Source organism: Pygocentrus nattereri, chromosome 24, assembly GCF_015220715.1.
Source record: "Pygocentrus nattereri isolate fPygNat1 chromosome 24, fPygNat1.pri, whole genome shotgun sequence".
Taxonomy (NCBI): domain Eukaryota; kingdom Metazoa; phylum Chordata; class Actinopteri; order Characiformes; family Serrasalmidae; genus Pygocentrus; species Pygocentrus nattereri.
Window position 1 is genome coordinate 11795694 of NC_051234.1, and position 19044 is coordinate 11814737.

General features: G+C 41.5%; 1 protein-coding gene across 3 annotated transcripts in view; it reads left to right on the plus strand.

Annotated features, from left to right (window-relative positions):
* cdk14 (cyclin-dependent kinase 14) overlaps positions 1-19044 on the plus strand; it is a 126218-nt gene that overhangs the window by 45119 nt on the left and 62055 nt on the right. For all 3 annotated transcript variants that reach the window (XM_017714469.2, XM_017714470.2, XM_017714471.2), the window contains 4 exons: positions 2024-2118; positions 3467-3546; positions 5512-5606; positions 10151-10213. In XM_017714469.2, the coding sequence (XP_017569958.1) occupies positions 2024-2118; positions 3467-3546; positions 5512-5606; positions 10151-10213 (333 nt within the window). The remainder of the gene's footprint in view (positions 1-2023; positions 2119-3466; positions 3547-5511; positions 5607-10150; positions 10214-19044) is intronic.

The following is a 19044-nucleotide window of genomic DNA, read 5'->3' on the forward strand; positions in this document are numbered from 1 at the left end:
CTTCACTGTTCCTCCTTAAGCTCTTAGGGAATTCTTCATGTGAGTCTTGGTTACTTTCAGTGGTTCTTCCTTGTGCTCATATGAAGGTTCTCCTTCTGAGTCTTGGTTCCTCTTAGTGGTTTTTGTCATGTTTCATGCTTTGACAGAGGGTTTTCTTGTGAGTCCTGGTTCTTTTCATTGGTTCTTCCTCATACTGTTAGGGAGGTTTTCATTTGGAGTCCTGGTTCCTCTCGGTGGTTCCCCCTCATGCTTTGAGAGAGGTTCTCGTTTTGAGTCTTGGTTCCTTTCAGTGTTCTTCATCATGTACTGAAGGAGGTAATTCTTTTGAGCTTTGGTTTCTTTCAGTGGTTCCTCATGCTCTTAGGGAGGTTCTCATTGTGAGTTTTGGTTCCTCTTAGTGGTTCTTCCTCATGCTCTTAGAGTTTTTCTTTTTATGTCTTGGTTAGTCTCAGAAATGCAGCCACATTTATGGACAGGCTGCTTTGGGACATTGGCTGTTGGAGAAGCTCCATACAGATGATACTGGACTGAACACTGCTCTGTTTATGAGGCCTGTGCCCAGACGCTGGTGGTGGACTGTGCTGTGGGAGAATGTGAGCCGATAGAAACAGCTCTGCTCCCTCCATCATCCTGAAGGAAACACACGTCACAATCTGGAATGTGAAGAATGAATGCTATGAGGGTTCTGTTAGCATTCTGGATGTGAGCTCATCCAGCTGGGCCCAGTTAGCGGTTATCCATTAATAGCCGTGCTGGTATGTTTGGGTGAATATTTTGGAAGATAAAGGAGTAACTGAGCAACTCCTGCTCACTCCTCTCCCTCCCAGCCTCGCTCTTTACCTCCTGACTCCTTATTAGTCCCAAAGGCTCAGCACAGTAGTTTCCCATTCTTGCATAAAAACGTAGCCTAGCAGCAAATCTATATTCATTAGTTTACATTTTTTTTTCAAAGTTTAAAATACTTACCCTCTAACCACTGTTTTTGGAATTTAATTTGATTTCTTGTTACATTAGATGGCAAATCTAACACTAACTGACTAAAACCACAGTCGGCGTTATATTGCATATTCATAAACTGTGAAATCAATAATAAGATCAAACAAAAATGGCCCAAATTTCTTTTTGCCCATCACTTCCTTTAAAAAATCATATGGCATACATTTCAAATGCATTGATACATTCAAATGTATATTTCAAACACTGAAGAATATTAAACAAAAGACATTTTTGGGTCATTTTCCTACAGTTTTAAACATGTTTGATAAAAACACTTTAGACATTTTTATTTTCCTTATAAGAGCAAACAATAAAGCATGGGATACTGCAGTTAGATGAACAAAGTTCTTGTTTTTTTGTCATGTAATCATGAAGATACAGTGTGGTTTGATATTGAAAATGTCACTTTGTGACCACAGAACTAATTTCTGCTAGCACATGTATGCAGTTTACAGTGCGATGTTAGCTTTAGCTTTGAGCTACCGGTGCTACTCGTACACTCTGCTTCAGAGTGCTTAATACTTCTTAAGGCGGCTATAGACGGGAATGTGAAGCTTGTAAGATAATTGTGAGGTGCTCATGGATATGCAGTACATTTGTATTACAGTCTGTCAGAATGTGTGGATCATATGAACATTATAGAGGCTTTTTAAATTAAACAATAAAAGCCATATCGCCCCCTACACTTCCTGTAGTGTATTACAGTCTGTCAGAATGACTGTGTGGATCATATGATCATTATAGAGTGCTTTTTAAATTAAACAATAAAAGCCATATCACTCCCTACCCTTCCTGTAGTGTATTACAGCCTGTCAGAGTGGCTGTGTGGATCATATGAACATTATAGAGCTTTTTCAATGAAACAGTAGAAGCCATATCGCCCCTACACTTATGAACATTATTGAGTGTTAGAGAAGATTATAAAAGTTTTCTTTTACACGCTGCTGTTTTTCACTGCTTTACTCTCTCTCTGCTCTTCCTGCGGAAGGGTAAAACTAGCTCACCTGAATGTTTCTCTGTTTTGCAGCCAACCAGCCCCAAATTTGGAAAGGCAGATTCCTACGAGAAACTGGAGAAACTGGGAGAGGGTTCATACGCCACTGTCTACAAAGGGAAGAGCAAGTGAGTGTTTTTATGTGGGCTGTATATGCTTCTATATGCATGGGATGTACAGAATTTATCTTAACGAAACAAAAAAATAAATACAGTTTATTTAATATAAATATAAATTTTATATAATATAAATGACTTGCTTTACTCCTAGTGATATAATCTTAACAGTTAGATCATTTAACCATTAAATCTATCTGATGTTAGATTTGTGCATTGCGCGTTGTAACGTTTACAGGTACAGGTATGACTGTGTGTGTGTCTGAGAGAATGATGGTAGCAAAGCATGTTTTATTTCATTTTATTTTATTATATTTTATATATATATCTTATTTTATTCACTACATGTAAATGTCTGTCTGGTACTGTGCACTGTGATCTCCTGTAACCAAAACCAAATTCCTTGTTTGCGTAAGCATACCTGGCCAATAAAGCTTGATTCTGATCCTGTTGTTAATGAAGGTCGTTAGCTCGGTCTGCTACATCAGTGATCTCTGACTTTTAGTTCCCAGTCAGAAAAGCTCTTGTGTATAGCTGTGAGTAAAGTTGGTTTCATAGTTTTGATCCTCATATGTCTCTTTCAGCAGCAACACAGCGACAGCAGGAATCGCAGGAATAATAGTTAATGTTATGATTAAAATAATTAGCAGTGGGGTGCCAAGAGTGCAGAATCATAAAAATATCGAAACACACAAATAAAGAAATATACAAAAACAAGAAACAAAATGTAGAAATCTAGACTAATGCTGTTCCTTTTATATTTCCACTGTGGTGTTGTGAGAACCTTAGGCAGTTGTAGGGAACGATGCCTGTGCTGTCCTCATCTTTTCCTCTTTTTCTTATTATTTCTTTTTTTTCAGTATGTTTTCAGGGTGTTTGTTGTTTGGCTCTAACACTTTATTGATGTTTTTTGTAATGTGAGTAGCCTGTGTTCCCATATCACTGTAGGCCACCTGATGATGTATGTAAATGCAGAGCTTCATGAATCCTGAACAGCGCTGTTTAACCTGCTGTGGTTCTGCAGCCTTAAAGCATTTCACTCTCCAAATTAAAACCTGTAAAATCTCATTTCACATGCAGTGAAATGACTCTGACGTTATTGATGAAATCGGTCATGGCAATAAGGTTATTTGTTGGTGTGATTTCTGCTCGTCTGGTTGGTGAGGTGGAAGTGCTTTAATGGCCAGCGCAAGTCTCGGCCCACCGCACCGAAATTACATTTCATCGACTTAAAATAATAAACACACACACACACACACACACACACACACATACACACACGCTTACTTAAGTGGCTTTATATCAACTGCTCTGCTGAAGTGAAATGGTAAAGTCTGTGTGTGTCTGTGTGTGTTTTCAGGGTTAATGGGAAGCTGGTGGCTCTAAAAGTGATCCGCCTGCAGGAGGAGGAGGGGACCCCCTTCACCGCCATCAGAGAGGGTGAGACAAACTGTATGTGTTATATATATGTATGTGTGTGTGTGTGTGTATACCGCTCAAAAAAATAAAGGGAACACTCAAATAACACATCCTAGATCTGAATGAATGTAATATTCTCATTGAATACTTTGTTCTGTACAAAGTTGAATGTGCTGACAACAAAATCACACAAAAATCATCAATGGAAATCAAATTTATTAACCAATGGAGGCCTGGATTTGGAGTCACACACAAAATTAAAGTGGAAAAACACACGACAGGCTGATCCAACTTTGATGTGATGTCCTTAAAACAAGTCAAAATGAGGCTCAATATTGTGTGTGGCCTCCACGTGCCTGTATGACCTCCCTACAACGCCTGGGCATGCTCCTGATGAGGTGAAGGATGGTCTCCTGAGGGATCTCCTCCCAGACCTGGACTAAAGCATCTGCCAATTCCTGGACAGTCTGTGGTGCAATATGGTGTTGGTGGATGGAGCGAGACATGATGTCCCAGATGTGCTCAATTGGATTCAGGTCTGGGGAACGGGCAGGCCAGTCGATAGCTTCAATGCCTTCATCTTGAAGGAACTGCTGACACACTCCAACCACATGAGGTCTAACATTGTCCTGCATTAGGAGGAACCCAGGGCCAACCGCACCAGCATATGGTCTCACAAGGGGTCTGAGGATCTCATCTCGGTACCTAATGGCAGTCAGGCTACCTCCGGCGAACACATGGAGGGCTGTGCGGCCCTCCAAAGAAATGCCACCCCACACCATTACTGACCCACTGCCAAACCGGTCATGGTGAAGGATGTTGCAGGCAGCAGATCACTCTCCACGGCCTCTCCAGACTCTGTCACGTCTGTCATGTGTGCTCAGTGTGAACCTGCTTTAATCTGTGAAGAGCACAGGGCGCCAGTGGCGAATTTGCCAATCCTGGTGTTCTCTGGCAAATGCCAAGTGTCCTGCACGGTGTTGGGCTGTGAGCACAACCCCCATCTGTGGACATCGGGCCCTCATACCATCCTCATGGAGTCGGTTTCTAACCGTTTGTGCAGACACATGCATATTTGCGGCCTGCTGGAGGTCATTTTGCAGGGCTCTGGCAGTGCTCCTCCTGTTCCTCCTTGCACAAAGGCAGAGATACAATAGGCCCTCCTACAGCCTCCTCCACGTCTCCTGGTGTACTGGCCTGTCTCCTGGCAGCGCCTCCAGCCTCTGGACACTACGCTGACAGACACAGCAAACCTTCTTGCCACAGCTCGCATTGATGTGCCATCCTGGATGAGCTGCACTACCTGAGCCACTTGTGCGGGTTGTAGAGTCCGTCTCATGCTGCCACGAGTGTGAAAGCACCACCCACATTCACATTCACCACCCACATTCACACAGCCAGAAAGCAGAAAGGTACTGAGAAGTGGTCTGTGGTCCCCACCTGCAGAACCACTCCTTTACTGAATGTGTCTTGCTAATTGCCAATAATTCCCACCTGTTGTCTATTCCATTTGCACAACAGCTGTGAAATTGATTGTCAATCAGTGTTGCTTCCTAAGTGGACAGTTTGATTTCACAGAAGTTTGATTTACTTTACTTATATTAATATTATTTTATTTATTTAATTATTTATTTATTTATCTGAGCCAATAAATGCTTACTGCCCAATTATATAGCTTGTTTTATCTAATTTACTCAGGTGTGTACTTTTGCACAGTACTATATATAATATTTAGTTATTATTATTGTTGTTATTACATGTTGTTACTAGTGTTACCATTATTTTTTAGATATGTATAAATGCTTATGTATAGTGTGTTAATTTAATAGTTGAATTCATTTAATTATCATATATAACCAACACTGCTAGCTACTGTAACATGTCTAAAGGGATTTGTTATGTCGGTGAAGTCGAGCTCTTCTTCCTCCGCTGTGGAAGTGTGTTGTCAGCGCTGCTAACGAAAGGTTGTTGTTGTTGTTTATACAGCATCTCTGCTGAAAGGCCTGAAACACACCAACATTGTGCTGCTTCATGACATCATACACACCAAGGAGACCCTCACGCTCGTCTTTGAGTATGTGGTGAGTAGCAGGACCACCATGTCACTCACGCACACTCATGAATAGATATTTTGGAGATGATTGACAGGTAAACTGATGACTGTTTTAATGATAATCGCCATGTTGAGACGGAGCTGACAGAGAACTCAATTTTAGACTTAGGCTGAATAATATTAACATGCACATGTGATGTTTGTCACTTTCACTGTTACAAAGTGGATCACTACATAACATTATTAAGCTCGTAGACTGTGGCACAGTAATGTCTCTGCTGAGAGATTCCCAGTGTGCAACAGTCCATCTGAGGAGAAAGTTTGTAGCATTTTCTTTACAGCTGTAGCGTTGTGATGGTTCTGCCAAGCTACGAAAATACAGCACCTCCTGCTTTGCCAGGGAGAGAATTTCAGAGCACATCCAAACATCAGTGTCTTATATGTAAAGCATGTGTAGCAGTCTGGAGTTTATCCACAAGGGGGAGCCCTTAGCATCCAAGGTGCTTTTTTTGAAAAGGAGAAATATCCATGAACCCACACCAGCAGGATCTCTCAAAAAGACTACTGAAATAGTTTATTAGTAAGATTCACTCAGTATCATATTAATTAATAAGGGACTAAATATGGGAGATGGCAAAAGTACTGATATCATATATCAGGAATTTTTTATGTTATGTGTCACAATATTTATTTTTTAATCCGATCAGTTAAAACAGAAAACAAAGTACCAGTAGTGCTAAATTTAAAATAAAAAAATTATGTATACAATTTTTATTCAATATTTCACACACTACACTGCACAAAATGCAGTTAAACAGGACTTACTGTGCTCTCTTTATAATGCTGTAAGTAAAGCTTGTAATGCTTACAAGCTAAAGGTATCAATAGTGGCTGGGGGGGGCGAACAGTTGATAATCTTGATTATTAACAAAAAATATTGTATATTACTATTGTATCTTAATATTGTGTATTACTACTGTATCATAATATTGTGTGTTAGTTTTGTATCATAATATCGTGTATTACTAATGTGTCATAATATCACATATTACTAATGTGTCATAATATCATATATTACTAATAGAACTAATAGAAATTCCACTTAAATATGTGTGCACTGTAAAAACGTATTAATTTACATTGATTAAAACTAGTTAATTTACTTATTACTACACTGTTAAAAATGAGAGGTCAGCTCAGCTCAAAATGATATAGTAACTGATTTCACAGCTTTTCTTAAGTTGATTCAACATGAGGACACTGGAATTCACACAACTCAAACTTCTTAGTTGAGTCAAAAGTTCTCTTATTTTTTTAGTTCTGCATCTCAATTAGGAAAATAAACTGAACATTTTTATACTCAGCTTCCCCACCAGCCAGGACTCTCTCCATCACACAGTCCTGCTGGACATTTTTCCTCTTGGGTACTCACTTATGGATAGCTGTGGCATCGCTGGGGCTCAAACTCACAACCACCTTGGGGTGCAGGCTTAGTCCACTGCACCACTCAGGAACACATGAAGCAACTCAGGTTTTGTGTCTACAAATATTTAATACACTGGAGAACATATTTGTTGTTTTAATTGTAAAACGCTGCATCATCTCAGGTGGTGCATCATGAGATTGTCCGTTTGAAACCCAGCGATGACACAGCTGTCCATATCTGGAAGCCCAAAAGGAAAGTACGGCAGATGGGACTGTGTGAAAGAAGGCGCGCCAGCTTGTGGAGAAAATGAATAAAAAAACAGACCTAGAAACAGTAGCTGGAGAATTTTTGACTGAGTATAAAAACAAGTTCAGTTTATTTTCCTAACTGAGATGCAGAACTAAAAAATTAAGAGAACTTTTGACACAACTAAGAGGTTTGAGCTGTGTGTACTCTGGTGTCCTCAAGTTGAGTCAACTCCAGAAAAGCCATGTAATCAGTTACTATATCATTTTGAGTTGAGCTGACCTCTCATTTTTTCAGTGATGGACGAAGTACAAAAACGATGTACTTGAGTTAAAGTAGAGATACCCAAGGTTAAATATTACTGCAGTAAAAGCAGTTCCTCCCTTATGACCTCCACTTGAGTAAAGGTACAAAAGTATTTTCCTTCAAATGTACTTAAGTATCAAAAGTAAAAGTACTAAAAGATTAATTATGGCTCTAATGTCCTATTATCATTTTTATAACAACACTCTTGCTTCATGAACTCATTTTAGGTGAAAATCCTCCAGTGTCTCTCTTGGTAAACCAGTCTTTTTACAGAATGTCATTAATTAGTGACGCTGACGTCTATTAAAATGATCATAAGCACAAAACACTGAAGGTAGACAGTTTCCATCAGGGAGAACCGAGTGGCTCTGAAATCACTTTTTACAAACAAAGAATGTTTCAGTTCTGGGTTATATGCAACTTAATTACAAGTTTAAGATTAATAAAAACTGGCTTTAAACTCAGGATCACAAATGAGCTGCTTTACTATGTTGATCTGTAGGCCTCTGTTCATAAACCATAAACCAGCCTTAACTAATTTACTATAAAATGAAATAGTGTTTGTTTAAATTCAGAAAAAAGACGCGTGAGTCACGACTGCATATGTGGACATATTTCTATATTGTGCTCTATTTACACAAAGCTACACTCCCAAAATCTTACACTGCTGCACTGACGTTGAACCGTGTGCTTGCACTGGGTCAGTATGACCAACAGGTCAAAACAAGCTCAAAACAAAGCGACCGCTGTGCCCTGATTGGTGTTCTGGCTTCGCACTTCTTTCATTTTGACATGTTCCGTTTTTATACACACAGAAACCGAAAGGAAAGACAGATTTCTCAAAATGTAGTGGAGTAAAAAGTGAGATATTTGACTTCGAAATGTAGTGGAGTGAAAGTAAAAAAGTCACCCAAAATGGAAAAACTTCAGTACAGATGCACGAAAAAACTACTTAAGTACAGTAACGAATTACATTTACTAAGTTACTGTCCACCGCTGCATTTTTACTGTGCACATGAAGTAATTAAGTCATTTTTTAGATTGAAGTGATGACATTTTTATAGCTGCAAAATTTCACAGACAAAAGCCCTGTAAGATGGAGACTTAACCCGTACCAACATTTACATTCATTTATTTCATCCAGAGTGTCTTTCTTATCGTACAGCCATGGCTCGGGTGCTGCTGGAGCTCCAGTTAAGCTGCAGGGACATACAGTCAGCCCAGCTGAGTGAGGGAAGCTTGCTGATCTCAGCTGCTTTGCAGACAGAGATATCACTCTCACTCTCGCTGTTCAGAGGTATTTTTAGTACTTGAGAAGAAATCCCGCTTCAGCTGTGAGTGAGAACCGAGCGAGGGTGTAAATTCAGACTCTCGCTGCTTTATTTCATGCTAAGACGAACAATATCGGTGTGGAATGCACTTCCTGCCTGTAAATTGGATGAGACGGTGAAATGAGATGAGAACGTTTGATTTATTCATGAAATCTGAAGCGTCACACGCCGGGTGTGAAAACAAACCATCAGATGGCGGAGATTGGACGCTGACAGACACGGGTCCGGCGAGAACGGGCATATTTGGCTCAGACAGGAGGCTCGGACCCACCGCCGCGAGCTCATCAGAGCGGCCAGGTTGCCAGATATTCAGCATGCGTGAAGCGTTGTCTTTATGCTAACAAACAGGAGCTTCACGCCGAGGAAATCAATCCATTTTCCACAGCTAGCTGCTAATGAAGATGGACGCTGGGGGAGGAGGGCGCGTGAGCGCGTGATGGACAGGCCATGTAGGAGCTCGTTCCGCCAGCTGGCTGCATTATTCATGAAAGGAAACACATTTATCTGCGTGTAAATACCAAACAGCAGCAGCGGCCCCCCCAGCCACAGAATAAAAGAGTGCGGACTGTGGGTAATATTTCATACTGTGGACAATGTTTACATGCAAGGTCACAGACCTGGACACACACACACACACAGCTTGTAGAACTACTGTGAACACTCAGTGGGGAAAAACCAGCTTTGGTTGTTAGGTGGTTTCAGGTGGTCTAAGCCTGGGGTGCACAGATTTTTAGTGTTTGGGGGGCCGAAGTGTATTGTGGGGGACCAAAAGCCAAAAAAGATACACAGATACAGAATGTAGGTCTCAATGTTTTTAAAAACGTATTTGTATAGATTTTACGTTATTGTGTTACTAAAATACGTTAAAAATACAGTTTTGTGAGTATCTCCAGCTTTTATGGTTTTTTGTTTTTATGTTTTTTGTTTTTTTTGTTGGGGTGGTGGGGTGGATTTGGGGTGATGACCATTAAGGATAAGAGTACACAATCAAAAATGGGTACGGCTCACCACCTCATCTGTTTGTGATTGGTTGGGGTGCCGTATTCATTTTTGATTGTTGAATATCCCTAATGTTCTCTCTCTGGTCACTCTAGCTCGTTTTGTGTGACCATTCCTTTTTGTGGTCACTCTAAGAAAAACTGCCAACAGTAGAATGTTCTTGTTTGCTCGCGTTTGCCTGGTCAGTGTATTCTGGCCTTAACACACTCACACTCTCTCTCTCTCTCTCTCTCTCTCTCTCTCTCTCTCTCTCTCTCTCTCTAGCACACAGATCTGTGCCAGTACATGGATAAGCATCCTGGCGGTCTCCATCCAGACAATGTCAGAGTGAGTAGGTCCTCCTACTGTGGGCTCTAATCTGCTCTGTATTTTTTCCTCTTTGAGCTTCTCTCTCTGGAAGACCCCCTCTCTCCCCCTGCAATCTCACAGCTGTTATCGGACCCTCAGGATACAGAAGAATGAACATTCAGGGTTCTGTCATGAGCCTGATTGAACAACAGGGCATGTGACAGTTCTTATCAGTGTGTGTACCGAAAGCCATTTCTCACAGACCCAAACTCCTGCAGCTGTGAGATTTCAGGATTTTATCAGCAAGGTCAATACAGTTTTACCAGCTACAGTCGGTTCAGACAGAATTTTGTGGGCTACAGTCGGTTCAGACAGAATTTTGTGGGCTACAGTCGAGTTCAGACAGAATTTTGTGGGCTACAGACAGTTCAGACAGAATTTTGTGGGCTACAGTCGAGTTCAGACAGAATTTTGTGGGCTACAGTCGAGTTCAGACAGAATTTTGTGGGCTACAGTCGGTTCAGACAGAATTTTGTTGGGCTACAGTCGGTTCAGACAGAATTTTGTGGGCTACAGTCGAGTTCAGACAGAATTTTGTGGGCTACAGTCGGTTCAGACAGAATTTTGTTAGGCTACAGTCGGTTCAGACAGAATTTTGTTGGGCTACAGTCGGTTCAGAGAGAATTTTGTGGGCTACAGTCGGTTCAGACAGAATTTTGTGGGGTTACATTCAGGTTCAGAAAGAATTTTGTTGGCCTGCAGTCGGTTCAGACAGAATTTTGTGGGGTTACAGTCGGTACAGACAGAATTTTGTGGGGTTACAGTCGGTACAGACAGAATTTTCTTGGGCTACAGTCGGTTCAGACAGAATTTTGTGGGCTATAGTCGGGTTCAGACAGAATTTTGTTGGCCTGCAGTTGATTCAGACAGAATTTTGTGGGGTTACAGTCGAGTTCAGACAGAATTTTGTTGGGCTACAGTCGAGTTCAGACAGAATTTTGTGGGGTTACAGTCGAGTTCAGACAGAATTTTGTGGGGTTACAGTCGGTTCAGACAGAATTTTTTGGGCTACAGTCGGTTCAGACAGAATTTTATGGGGTTACAGTCGAGTTCAGACAGAATTTTGTGGGGTTACAGTCGAGTTCAGACAGAATTTTGTTGGGCTACAGTCGGTTCAGACAGAATTTTGTGGGCTACTGTCAGTTCAGAGAGAATTTTGTGGGCTACAGTCAGTTCAGACAGAATTTTCTTAGGCTACAGTCGGTTCAGACAGAATTTTGTGGGCTACAGTCGGTTCAGACAGAATTTTGTTAGGCTACAGTCGGTTCAGACAGAATTTTGTGGGCTACTGTCAGTTCAGAGAGAATTTTGTGGGCTACAGTCAGTTCAGAGAGAATTTTGTAGGGCTGCAGTCAGTTCAGACAGAATTTTGTTAGGCTACAGTCGGTTCAGACAGAATTTTGTGGGCTACAGTCGGTTCAGACAGAATTTTGTGGGGTTACAGTCGGTTCAGACAGAATTTTGTTGGGCTACAGTCGAGTTCAGACAGAATTTTGTGGGGTTACAGTCGGTTCAGACAGAATTTTGTTGGGCTACAGTCAAGTTCAGACAGAATTTTGTGGGGTTACAGTCGAGTTCAGACAGAATTTTGTGGGGTTACAGTCGGTTCAGACAGAATTTTGTGGGCTACAGTCGGTTCAGACAGAATTTTGTGGGGTTACAGTCGGTTCAGACAGAATTTTGTTAGGCTACAGTCGAGTTCAGACAGAATTTTGTGGGGTTACAGTCGAGTTCAGACAGAATTTTGTTGGGCTACAGTCGGTTCAGACAGAATTTTGTGGGCTACAGTCAGTTCAGACAGAATTTTGTGGGGTTACATTCAGGTTTAGACAGAATTTTGTGGGGCTGCAGTCAGTTCAGACAGAATTTTGTTAGGCTACAGTCAGTTCAGAGAGAATTTTGTGGGCTACTGTCGGTTCAGAGAGAATTTTGTGGGCTACAGTCGGGTTCAGACAGAATTTTGTTGGGCTACAGTTGGTTCAGAGAGAATTTTGTGGGCTACAGTTGGTTCAGAGAGAATTTTGTGGGCTACAGTCGGTTCAGACAGAATTTTGTGGGGTTACAGTCGAGTTCAGAGAGAATTTTGTGGGCTACAGTCAGTTCAGACAGAATTTTGTGGGGTTACATTCAGGTTCAGACAGAATTTTGTGGGCTATAGTCTGGTTCAGAAAGAATTTTGTTGGACTACAGTCGGTTCAGACAGATTTTGTGGGGTTACATTCAGGTTTAGACAGAATTTTGTAGGGCTGCAGTCAGTTCAGACAGAATTTTGTTAGGCTACAGTCGGTTCAGACAGAATTTTGTGGGCTACAGTCGGTTCAGACAGAATTTTGTGGGGTTACATTCAGGTTCAGACAGAATTTTGTTAGGCTACAGTCAGTTCAGACAGAATTTTGTTAGGCTACAGTCGGTTCAGACAGAATTTTGTGGGCTAAAGTCAGTTCAGAGAGAATTTTGTTGGCCTGCAGTCGGTTCAGACAGAATTTTGTTAGGCTACAGTCGGTTCAGACAGAATTTTGTGGGCTAAAGTCGGTTCAGAGAGAATTTTGTTGGGCTAGAGTCGGGTTCAGACAGAATTTTGTGGGCTACTGTAAGGTTCAGACAGAATTTTGTGGGACTGCAGTCGGGTTCTGACAGAATTTTGTGGGGCTACAGTCATGTTCAGACAGAATTTTGTGGGCTACTGTCAGTTCAGAGAATTTTGTGGGCTACAGTCAGTTCCGACAGAATTTTGTGGGCTACAGTCAGTTCCGACAGAATTTTGTGGGCTACAGTCGGTTCAGACAGAATTTTGTTAGGCTACATTCGGTTCAGACAGAATTTTGTGGGCTACAGTCGGTTCAGACAGAATTTTGTGGGGTTACATTCAGGTTCAGACAGAATTTTGTTAGGCTACAGTCAGTTCAGACAGAATTTTGTTAGGCTACAGTCGGTTCAGACAGAATTTTGTGGGCTAAAGTCAGTTCAGAGAGAATTTTGTTGGCCTGCAGTCGGTTCAGACAGAATTTTGTTAGGCTACAGTCGGTTCAGACAGAATTTTGTGGGCTAAAGTCGGTTCAGAGAGAATTTTGTTGGGCTAGAGTCGGGTTCAGACAGAATTTTGTGGGCTACTGTAAGGTTCAGACAGAATTTTGTGGGACTGCAGTCGGGTTCTGACAGAATTTTGTGGGGCTACAGTCATGTTCAGACAGAATTTTGTGGGCTACTGTCAGTTCAGAGAATTTTGTGGGCTACAGTCAGTTCCGACAGAATTTTGTGGGCTACAGTCAGTTCCGACAGAATTTTGTGGGCTACAGTCGGTTCAGACAGAATTTTGTTAGGCTACATTCGGTTCAGAGAGACTTTTGTGGGGTTACATTCAGGTTCAGACAGAATTTTGTTGGGCTACAGTCGGTTCAGAGAGAATTTTGTTGGCCTGCAGTCGGATCAGACAGAATTTTGTGGGGTTACAGTCGGTTCAGACAGAATTTTGTTAGGCTACAGTCGAGTTCAGACAGAATTTTGTGGGGTTACAGTCGAGTTCAGACAGAATTTTGTTGGGCTACAGTCGGTTCAGACAGAATTTTGTGGGCTACAGTCAGTTCAGACAGAATTTTGTGGGGTTACATTCAGGTTTAGACAGAATTTTGTGGGGCTGCAGTCAGTTCAGACAGAATTTTGTTAGGCTACAGTCAGTTCAGAGAGAATTTTGTGGGCTACTGTCGGTTCAGAGAGAATTTTGTGGGCTACAGTCGGGTTCAGACAGAATTTTGTTGGGCTACAGTTGGTTCAGAGAGAATTTTGTGGGCTACAGTTGGTTCAGAGAGAATTTTGTGGGCTAAAGTCAGTTCAGAGAGAATTTTGTTGGCCTGCAGTCGGTTCAGACAGAATTTTGTTAGGCTACAGTCGGTTCAGACAGAATTTTGTGGGCTAAAGTCGGTTCAGAGAGAATTTTGTTGGGCTAGAGTCGGGTTCAGACAGAATTTTGTGGGCTACTGTAAGGTTCAGACAGAATTTTGTGGGACTGCAGTCGGGTTCTGACAGAATTTTGTGGGGCTACAGTCATGTTCAGACAGAATTTTGTGGGCTACTGTCAGTTCAGAGAATTTTGTGGGCTACAGTCAGTTCCGACAGAATTTTGTGGGCTACAGTCAGTTCCGACAGAATTTTGTGGGCTACAGTCGGTTCAGACAGAATTTTGTTAGGCTACATTCGGTTCAGAGAGACTTTTGTGGGGTTACATTCAGGTTCAGACAGAATTTTGTTGGGCTACAGTCGGTTCAGAGAGAATTTTGTTGGCCTGCAGTCGGATCAGACAGAATTTTGTGGGGTTACAGTCGGTTCAGACAGAATTTTGTTAGGCTACAGTCGAGTTCAGACAGAATTTTGTGGGGTTACAGTCGAGTTCAGACAGAATTTTGTTGGGCTACAGTCGGTTCAGACAGAATTTTGTGGGCTACAGTCAGTTCAGACAGAATTTTGTGGGGTTACATTCAGGTTTAGACAGAATTTTGTGGGGCTGCAGTCAGTTCAGACAGAATTTTGTTAGGCTACAGTCAGTTCAGAGAGAATTTTGTGGGCTACTGTCGGTTCAGAGAGAATTTTGTGGGCTACAGTCGGGTTCAGACAGAATTTTGTTGGGCTACAGTTGGTTCAGAGAGAATTTTGTGGGCTACAGTTGGTTCAGAGAGAATTTTGTGGGCTACAGTCGGTTCAGACAGAATTTTGTGGGGTTACAGTCGAGTTCAGAGAGAATTTTGTGGGCTACAGTCAGTTCAGACAGAATTTTGTGGGGTTACATTCAGGTTCAGACAGAATTTTGTGGGCTATAGTCTGGTTCAGAAAGAATTTTGTTGGACTACAGTCGGTTCAGACAGAATTTTGTGGGGTTACATTCAGGTTTAGACAGAATTTTGTAGGGCTGCAGTCAGTTCAGACAGAATTTTGTTAGGCTACAGTCGGTTCAGACAGAATTTTGTGGGCTACAGTCGGTTCAGACAGAATTTTGTGGGGTTACATTCAGGTTCAGACAGAATTTTGTTAGGCTACAGTCAGTTCAGACAGAATTTTGTTAGGCTACAGTCGGTTCAGACAGAATTTTGTGGGCTAAAGTCAGTTCAGAGAGAATTTTGTTGGCCTGCAGTCGGTTCAGACAGAATTTTGTTAGGCTACAGTCGGTTCAGACAGAATTTTGTGGGCTAAAGTCGGTTCAGAGAGAATTTTGTTGGGCTAGAGTCGGGTTCAGACAGAATTTTGTGGGCTACTGTAAGGTTCAGACAGAATTTTGTGGGACTGCAGTCGGGTTCTGACAGAATTTTGTGGGGCTACAGTCATGTTCAGACAGAATTTTGTGGGCTACTGTCAGTTCAGAGAATTTTGTGGGCTACAGTCAGTTCCGACAGAATTTTGTGGGCTACAGTCAGTTCCGACAGAATTTTGTGGGCTACAGTCGGTTCAGACAGAATTTTGTTAGGCTACATTCGGTTCAGACAGAATTTTGTGGGCTACAGTCGGTTCAGACAGAATTTTGTGGGGTTACATTCAGGTTCAGACAGAATTTTGTTAGGCTACAGTCAGTTCAGACAGAATTTTGTTAGGCTACAGTCGGTTCAGACAGAATTTTGTGGGCTAAAGTCAGTTCAGAGAGAATTTTGTTGGCCTGCAGTCGGTTCAGACAGAATTTTGTTAGGCTACAGTCGGTTCAGACAGAATTTTGTGGGCTAAAGTCGGTTCAGAGAGAATTTTGTTGGGCTAGAGTCGGGTTCAGACAGAATTTTGTGGGCTACTGTAAGGTTCAGACAGAATTTTGTGGGACTGCAGTCGGGTTCTGACAGAATTTTGTGGGGCTACAGTCATGTTCAGACAGAATTTTGTGGGCTACTGTCAGTTCAGAGAATTTTGTGGGCTACAGTCAGTTCCGACAGAATTTTGTGGGCTACAGTCAGTTCCGACAGAATTTTGTGGGCTACAGTCGGTTCAGACAGAATTTTGTTAGGCTACATTCGGTTCAGAGAGACTTTTGTGGGGTTACATTCAGGTTCAGACAGAATTTTGTTGGGCTACAGTCGGTTCAGAGAGAATTTTGTTGGCCTGCAGTCGGATCAGACAGAATTTTGTGGGGTTACAGTCGGTTCAGACAGAATTTTGTGGGCTACAGTCGGTTCAGACAGAATTTTGTGGGGTTACATTCAGGTTCAGACAGAATTTTGTGGGGCTGCAGTCGGGTTCAGGCAGAATTTTGTGGGGTTACATTCGAGTTCAGACAGAATTTTGTGGGCTACAGTCGGTTCAGACAGAATTTTGTGGGCTACAGTCAGTTCAGACAGAATTTTGTGGGGTTACAGTCGGGTTCAGACAATTTGGTGGGGTTACAGTCGAGTTCAGACAGAACTTTGTGGGCTACAGTCAAGTTCAGGCAGAATTTTGTGGGCTACAGTCGGTTCAGACAAAATTTTGTGGGCTATAGTCGGGTTCAGACAGAATTTTGTTGGGCTACAGTCGGTTCAGAAAGAATTTTGTTGGCCTGCATTCGGTTCAGACAAAATTTTGTGGGGTTAAAGTTTGGGTTCAGCCAGAATTTTGTGGGGTTACAGTCGTGTTCAGACAGAATTTTGTTGGGTTGCAGTCAGATTCAAACAGAATTTTGAGGGGTTATAGTCGGGTTCAAACAGAATTTTGTGGGGTTACAGTCGAATCAGACAGAATTTTATGGGGTGACAGTCAGGTTGAGGCAGAATTTTGTGGGGTTACGTTCAGGTTCAGACAGAATTTTGTGGGCTACTGTCGGGTTCAGACAGAATTTTGTTGGCCTGCAGTCGATTCAGACAGAATTTTGTGGGGTTACAGTCGAGTTCAGACAGAATTTTTTTGGGTTACAGTCGGTTCAGACAGAATTTTGTGGACTACAGTCTCGTTCAGACAGAATTTTGTGGGCTATAGTCTGGTTCAGACAGAATTTTGTGGGCTATAGTCTGGTTCAGACAGAATTTTGTGGGGTTACAGTCGAGTTCAGACAGAATTTTGTGGGGTTACAGTCGGGTCAGAGAATTTCGCACTACAGTTGGTACTACAGTAGTGTTGGTCAGCTTGGACTCCAGCAAAAGTTCTTGGGTTATGTTCTGATCTCTGACCCATTTAGTGTTTCAAATATTTTGAACAGTCAAATTTTAAGCCACATTAAAGGTCTAATCTCTGGATCTCTGCCTTCACTGCTGTGTCTTCATTTCATTAAGCTTAGGTCCATCTGCACTACCACTTCATTTGGTGGTAGAGCTAATAACTCCCGCAGATTAGAGAGAGGGAGCGAGAGGGGAAATTAAAGAAAGAACAAGTGAAGGGGGGAAATTAGTCAGAGAGAGATGATGGAGTGAATGAGGCCAGGTGGCAGAAGGTATGATGATGGAGGGAGGAGAACCCTGGCTATGCTGCTTATGTAATTCATCTCCCCTTTTGGCTCCATGGATTTACATAAATAAAGTATTTATCTCTTTCACGTCTCATTGAAATTCAAATGAATAATTAAGCGTTTATAAATGACAAGCAGAGTGAGGGCGCGCCGGCGACTCACGGCGCTGCAGTGAGGTTTGGTGGAGCAGATGCTGTTGTTGTTTGGGCTGTAATTGATCAGACTGGATAACGGAGCTTTACGAGAACTGCGGACGAGTTTTCAGGGTTTTTCTTTTTGATGCAGCAGGATGTTCAAAGGGTCGGACTACTGTTTTAAAAAGCCTTGATCTGAAGGTGCTGATTCAGCTGCACTTCTTTTCAAATGTTAGAATTGATTATAGTATTATAATATCGACAAAATATTAACTCAATTTTTGGACACAATAAAAGTCTCAAATGTAAAAATAGCACACATGTTTGGCTTATTGATTTTATTGTCTGCAATCCACTACTTTGTACATAGTTCCTTTTGTATTCTGCATATTTGTAATAATTATTAATAATAATACTACTAATAATACTAATAATCTTTATTTATAGAGCACTTTTCATGCTGGTCGTAGCTCAAAGTGCTTTACGAACAGGTGATGAATTTCTTGTATTACAAGAAATTATGAGTATTAATTTAGAAACATCGATCAAATTAACAGATAAATACCAAGAGGAGTTTTCTTGTAACAATCTTTCTTGTAATAATTCTTGTAATAAAAGTGAATTGAATTCTGAGTGTTTTTTTAAAACGAATTAATCATTTCCTCCTGGAAATTGTGTACATCTCTGAACATACAATTAATTATGGACATTATGATTCTTTGAATCAATAAATCTCCAATTCCACCAGTTCATTTATGATTTTTTGTCATAAATTTAGAATTATTGGCAAAAATATACCAAATAATACAATGACCAAACTGTTTATACAGTAGTGGAAAAAAGTGCGGCAAATTTTACATTCACCACATATTGATTTCATCAAAAACTGCCTTTAACTAAAATAAAAAAAAAAAAGTATTTTAAATTTGTAACAGAATCAGCTCGTTCTTTAGTCCTTTTACTATAATCGAAGATAATCTTCAGATTAACTCATTGATTACAGGCTCTTATGACATTAGTATCACACACCCAGAACTAATCAGCTACCTACCTAATGTAATTATGGGTCATGCAGCAGAGAGGACGGGGTAGGGGGGGCGAATTCTGGGCATCTAGCCACAGGCCCCCCACTGTCTGCCCTCTACTCCTCACTAATGAGGAGAAACACTCTCCAGATGAGCTTTAACAAACTTTCCTTGCCTTTAACCAAACTTTCAGTGAGTTGGGGGGTCAGGAGTTGAGGGTCAGGGGGTTCTACACTGTAGGAGTCAATGAAGACTGTAGCACTTCTA